The sequence below is a fragment of the Phragmites australis genome, chromosome 3 (genome assembly GCF_958298935.1).
Source record: "Phragmites australis chromosome 3, lpPhrAust1.1, whole genome shotgun sequence".
Taxonomy (NCBI): Eukaryota; Viridiplantae; Streptophyta; class Magnoliopsida; order Poales; family Poaceae; genus Phragmites; species Phragmites australis.
In genome coordinates this window covers 26,134,736-26,141,592 of record NC_084923.1, presented here as the reverse complement: position 1 = coordinate 26,141,592, position 6,857 = coordinate 26,134,736, and the positions used below count along the sequence as shown (strand labels likewise).

Here is a 6,857-nt window from a genome sequence, read left to right as displayed (position 1 = left end):
ATCAACTGTAGACCCATGATGGTGCTTTCTATTTATTGTTTATGGGAACTTGTGCCCCTGTTCTGGGCACTACCTGGAGGGCCTCCCCCCAGGTAGATAAAAGGGGGAGCACTTCGAAGAATAGGATGGAACCTGAGACTTGAAAGACAAGCTCACAAGACTTCACATAGCCGATAGAACAGCAGCACCTTGTAACACATAGAGCTAGAGATCCAGAGAAAGGGATTCCAAGAGCATTAATAACACACTTGTCGGTAATATGGGAACCGGGGATTCCCGAGTCCCAAGGCCAGGGCAGCACAGTGCCATGTGGCGCCATCCCTCAGGGACCATCTCCCGAGGGCCCGAGAAAAGCCAGACCCGGGAGGGGGTGCTCGGGGCCAAGAACAGTTGGTCCCCGAGTACCCAAAGTTCCCCGAGGACCCGAGAAGAGCCAGACCCCAGAGGGGGTGCTCAGGGCCAAGAACAGTTGGTCCCCGAGCACCCAGAGTTCCCCGAGGACCCAAGAAGAACCAAGTCTGGGAGGGGGTGCTCGGGGCCAAGAACAGTTGGTCCCTGAGTACCCAGAGTTCCCCGAGGACCCGAGAAAAGCAAAGTTCGGGAGAGGGTGCTCGGGACTAAGGACAGTTGGTCCCCGAGTACCCAGAGTTCCTCGAGGACCTAAGAAACCCGTGCCGGTGGACCCCACAAGGGCTCCATAGTGAGGTGTCAATCGGTGGGAAGCCCGATGCTGCATTTAAGAGGGAGCGTGGCCTGTCACATCCAACCACTCCCCCCACGTCTGTCGTACTGAGTACGTCAGTCCCTGCCACCGCCTGGCAGGAAGGCATGGGGACATTTAATGTGACGGATCCCATCGCACGTCACCCTGCGGGCCCCATAAAGGAAGACGGCTTGAAGATATCATCGCTAGGCTCGAGGCGTATCGCCTGTTACCCTGGTCATACCGTGTCAGATCTACTCTGACCGGACGGGCACGCGGGGATATTCAGCGGCTGGCCGATGGGCCCCCTGCACCTGCTAAAGTTGGGGCATAATAACCGATGGGACCAACCGAAGGGCGCATTTTCAACCCCTGTAACATCAAACTGTAGACTCATAATGGTTGCTTTCCATTTATGGCTTACGAAAACTTGTGCCCCCGATTTGGGCACGCCGAGCCTCCCCCCGATAGGATAGAAGTGAGGCACTTCGTCGAAAGAGAGGTCAAGGTTCAAGAGGTTCGACAAGCAAGAAGCAAGACCGAAGCTCAAGACTTAGACCAAAAAACCTTGTAACACAGAGATCGAGAGAAAGGCAGTCCAAGAGCATTAATAGCACATCAGACACACAGAAGTAGGGTATTACGCTCCGTGCGGCCCGAACCTGTCTAAATCCCTTGTACATTTACTCCCACCAGCAGACGATCATCAGTCCCGCCTAGATCTTATACATTCGGATTAACCCCACGTACGAGGTAGATCCAGAATCAGCCCCCCAGCCGAATCTCAAAAGGGGGTCCCTCAGGATCCCTACTTGCGGGGTTCAAATCACCGACAGCTGGTACGCCAGGTAGGGGGGTTGCATCCCTGAATCCACCTAGCTTTTTCAAGAAAAAAATGATGGGTGGACATCGTCTTCAGCGCCCTGCTTCGGACTCAAACAAAGAAAAGGGGTTCCGGGGCCCAAGGAGGGGCCCCAGCTCCGATTGGTCCTCAGCGGCGTCAACAGTTAGCTCATACGGCGCCTCCCCGCGTCGAGGACAATGGCGCTGGGCCCAATGACGGGTGGACATCATCTTTAGCGGCCTGATTTGGGCTCCAACGAGGAAATGGAAAACGGGGCCCAAGGATGGGCCCCACCTTCGGCTGGTCCTCAGCAGCGTCAACAGCCGGCTCGTACGGCACCTCCCTATATCGGGGACAATGGCCCTGAGCCCAGTAGGGCCGCAACCACGTAAGTTATCACTTGCTATTTATTTTCGTCATTTCTGTACGAATCATTAATACACGTCCATATTACTCTTATTCCGACTTTTTTTCCTTTGGAATCTATATGTTTAATCTGTTTGGTGAGATGCTCGATTTATGCGAGAAAAACACGGTCTCTCTCATTTTCCCGCTGATAAAAATGGATCTCGATCGGTATGCGACGCAGACAGCGATCGCTGACCTAAATTTATTATGGTAGACTATGGTACCCGGCTGCATAGCAGTACCGAGCACTACCGAGCCTACTACATGACGAAAAGACTATTAGCCAGTGGCGGATGCATGCACGAGCTGTTTCAATTGACACACATCTTCCACAAAAATACCCCCACTTTCTCTGATGTTTTCTCAAAACAAACAAGTGGTCTATTTTCGGTGTTAAGATTGGACGATGCTCCAGGTAGATAAACTCAGGCCCCTCCACCTCCATGGTCCACGCGTGTGTTAGAAATGTTTCGACTTTCGGGCAAATGCTACAAATCACATCGTCGGATGAATCACGAATGACATAACCCCAGGCTCATGGTACCATCATGGCATTGATCTTCAACACATCTGCGTGGGGAGTCAACCATGCATCGTGTCTCCTTTTGCTTGGACCCGGGGTGTGGGTCAGGGGCGGAGAACCGGGGGAGGGGGCAGGCCCTATGCTTATATAGTTTCACACACACAATATAATATATATATATATATATATATATATATATATATATATATTAGTAGCATTAAAACTAAATAACTTAAAATGTAATTGATATACAAAATCATTTTATCTACTATGTATGTTTTGAACATTATGTTTTTTAACACATTTCAGATATTAAATGTCACTAAATATAATTTACTATATGAGGTTATTGTGAATGTATGTAACGATCCTGTTTTTTATAAAATTTTATTAATTTTAAAGCTTTTGTTTTTAATGGTCATAATTTATATTACATTGCTCTACTCTTTAAGTGACCTAAGCCCTAGTTATTTTCTGGTATAGATTTTCTTAGCAGCTTCTATGATAGACCAATATCAATTAGAAAAAGCTATATCATCCATTATAGAAAAGATAGTACATTTGTTACTGTGAGCGAATTTGTGTATAAATAAAGAAAAATTATGTTTTAGACCAATTATAGAATATGGATTCATCACAACACTTGTATTATATTTTTCAAAAAAATAGAAAATATATTAACTAATATTAAGAGAAATTATGTTTTTTCAAGGATCAATTTAATAACTTCTAGAACCTATTTAAATTTGTCAGTTCTTGGCTCCACTTATTGTCCGATCCTGAGTCCTGACTCTCCACCCGATGTGAATGCTCTGGGAGATGCAAGCAAAGAACAGTTCATCTCTCAACCGTCAGTCCCATTTGCATTTGCAGGATCTCCCCCTCCATGCCTCTGTGGGCGAGTGACATGGTTCCAATGCGGATGATATCGGATGGGAGTTTTTGCAATGTGATTACCCGACTTGGCCAACTGGGCCTTTCGAGCTGTCCCAACTAGGCACGACCCAGTTGAAGCACGCTCCGTCAGACCCGACTAATTAATTGGGTTGTGTCGTGTCGGGGGCGGCTGTCGGCCACAGCGGAGCTGGGTGGTGGCGTGGTGGGGTAGGGTGACTAGGGCAGGCGGCGATGCAAGGGTGGGACAGCCGTGTAAGACTAGACGAGACGACGAGAGCGGAGCAGCATAGGGCTTAGCCGTGCCAGTATGGCCTGGTCACGACATCAGTCCAGGCTCAGTTCGGTAAGATGTGTCATGACGATTCGACTCGACTATCTGAATTGTGCCTCATGTTGGCTCAGAAGACACGACCCGTTGACCAGCTCAAGTGATATACCCAAACGCGTGGCCAGTGGATCAGTTGGTGCGTCGGTTAGTAAGAAGTAAATTTTATAGGATCCTGTGTCGGTTAGTAAGAAGTAAATTTTATAGGATCCTGTTCAGAAAAATACTCGTGAGATCTCATGCATGCTATACATCTCGTGATTCAATAACTAAGCTGAAGAGAAAAAAGAGTGAATAGGCACGTATCATCATATGAGAGAAAATCTTTTGTACGGTCTGTAAAATTTACTTCCGATTAGCAGATTTTGATCAATTGCTGAGCAGGCGCATCAGATCCAATCGGCACAAAACAATTTCGCGGCACACAGCACGCAGGCCACATGTTCCATGTATTTCTGTCCCTGGCCGAGCCGAGCAACAAACGCAGGAGAGCAAGACGGCGACCTCCAAGTCTCCAATTATTGCCCAGCACGGCAGATACAGCACATATCCAACCCAAACGGCCAGTGAGGCCAACACGCACCGCATCGCATCGCATCGTCAGCGCCTCACGCCTGCTCCTCCGGATCAATCCCCCCTCTCTCTCCCCTCCCCTCCCACCTCCGCCACCGATCGAGTAAAGAGTCCTCCGGCCGGCCGCGATGAGCTGGTGGTGGACGGGCGCGATCGGCGCGGTCAAGAAGCGCCAAGACGAGCAGGCCGCCGCCGCCGAGCCCTCCTACCAGAGCGTTGCCCTCGTCGTCGGATCCACCGGCATCGTCGGCACCTCCCTCCTCGACATCCTCCCGCTCGCTGACACCCCCGGCGGGCCGTGGAAGGTCTACGCCATCTCCCGCCGCTCGCTCCCGCCCTGGTCCCCGGCCCCCTCCCCCGCCGTCACGCACCTCCACCTCGACCTCGCCGACTCCAAAGCCGTCGCCGACGCGCTCACCCCCCTCACCGACATCACCCACGTCTTCTACGTCGCCTGGGCCAACTACCCCACGGAGGCTCAGAACTGCGACGCCAACGCCGCCATGCTCCGCAACGTCCTCTCCACCGTCCTCCCCAACTGCCCCGCGCTCGTCCACGTCTGCCTCCAGACCGGCCGCAAGCACTACATCGGCCCCTTCGAGGCCATCGGCAAGATCCCCGTCCCGGACCCACCCTACACCGAGGACATGCCGCGCCTGGACTGCCCCAACTTCTACTACGACCTGGAGGACATCCTCCTCGACGAGGTTTCCCGCCGCGACGGCGCCGTCAGCTGGTCCGTGCACCGCCCCACCACCGTCTTTGGGTACTCCCCTCGGAGCGCCATGAACGTCGTGGGCAGCCTCTGCGTCTACGCCGCCATCTGCAGGAAGGAGGGCGCCACGCTGCGGTGGCCTGGGTCCCGGGTTGCGTGGGAGGGGTTCAGCGACGCCTCCGACGCGGACCTCATCGCCGAGCACGAGATCTGGGGTGCAGTTGACCCCTTTGCCAAGAACGAGGCCTTCAATTGCAGCAATGGGGATGTCTACAAGTGGAAACAGCTGTGGTCGATATTGGCTGATCATTTCGGGGTGGAATGGGCTGGCTATGAAGGGGAGGAGAGCAGGTTCAAGCTCTCGGAGGCCATGGCTGGAAAGGAGGCAGTCTGGGCGGAGATTGTCAAGGAGAATGAACTTATAGGGACAGAGCTTGACGAGATCACCAATTGGTGGTTCGTCGATGCCGTGTTCAGTGTCGAGAGCGAGCATTTGGATAGCATGAATAAGAGCAAGGAGCATGGCTTCCTAGGCTTCCGGAACACCGTGAACTCCTTCAATACATGGATCGAGAAGATGAAGGTTTTCAAGATTGTTCCCTAATGCCTCCCTGCAATTTAGTTCCTTATTGCTGTTATTTATATGATGCTGCATCTTATTATCTTGATCATCTGTCAAGTTTCAGTTATCTTTGAACTTAGTTTCATTTCAAAGGATGATGTCTTTTCAAAGGTTGCATGTTGTATAATATTGTATTCTAGAACCAAATAAAGTAAAGCAAATTATGGAGGAGTTGTTCTTTCTCAGCATTAGTTTCATTCAAATTCTGTGGCATCGGATCAGTATTTGAATGTTTTTATTATGGGCATTTTTCCTTTGAATTGATTGTTAGTTGTTACAGTCATCAATTTTTCCCCATCTGTCCATTCTTGTAAGGCTGAAGTGCTAGTTATTGTTTGTCATTGTTCATCTGTTCCTTTTGTCAGTAGATATTATGCTAGAGATGGTTCTCTTCATTGAGAAGGAACCAAAATGTTTCATATCAGTATTGATCGGTATATTACTTGCTTTCATATGTTTCTTTTTTTGCTTGGCTAATATGAGGAGCAAACATAGTAGCTGATACACACTAGCAGCAAGTTTTTCTCTGCCAAACATTTCGAGGAAGCTGGTCTCTACAAGCAACACAGTTACGTTATCACAGTTATAAAATATCAATATAGTCTCCGATGTTCCATCTTTTTGGTGCGTTTTTTTCTTTTGCCAGAATGGAGAAACCTGAGAGTAACTTCTTTATTTCTGAATGGTGTTTGCCAGCATGTTTGACCATTCTCACTAATTGGCTTTTGAAATCTGATTTGGTATCGAGTTTTGCATCCGACAAAGTAGAAAACAATCGTGGAACAACTAGCGTGCTCTTAAACCATGGACGTCGATCTGTTCATCAAGTATTCTATCTGCAACAACTCTCGTGGCCTATTTGCATTTTGCAAAGGTACCGTAATGTATAATGTTGCAGACTAGATTAAATTAAGATGAGCAAATTGTCAATGAGTTTTTCTTGCTCTCATTAGTTGCACTGAAATTGTGTTCGCAAAGAACCAACAATTGAAGGTCTTTGTCGTGGGCATTCCTTTTATCTTTGAATTGGTTATTACAGCAATCATGTATTCCCCATCTGTGCATTGTTATCAGGCTGACGTGCTAGTTCTTTGTTTGTCATTGTTGATCTGCCCCTTCTTCTGTCAGTAAATCTTATGCTAGAGATGGTGCTCTACTGCTCTTGATTGTGAAGGCACCAAAATCTTTCAAATCCGAACTACTAGGTATATTATTTCCACGCATATGTTTATTCTTCTTTTTTTTGG

General features: G+C 49.0%; 1 protein-coding gene across 1 annotated transcript; it reads left to right on the top strand.

Annotated features, from left to right (window-relative positions):
• The first annotated feature begins 4,183 nt into the window (after window positions 1-4,183).
• LOC133912740 (3-oxo-Delta(4,5)-steroid 5-beta-reductase) lies at window positions 4,184-5,795 on the top strand. The gene has a single exon (XM_062355629.1). It carries the CDS (start codon window positions 4,402-4,404, stop codon window positions 5,590-5,592), a length of 1,191 nt encoding a protein of 396 aa, XP_062211613.1. The 5' UTR covers window positions 4,184-4,401; the 3' UTR covers window positions 5,593-5,795.
• Window positions 5,796-6,857: the final 1,062 nt, after the last annotated feature.

Bases quoted from the DNA above. Each gene is read 5' to 3' on its own strand.
- LOC133912740 (XM_062355629.1), top strand. From the start codon at position 4,402: ATGAGCTGGTGGTGGACGGGCGCGATCGGCGCGGTCAAGAAGCGCCAA.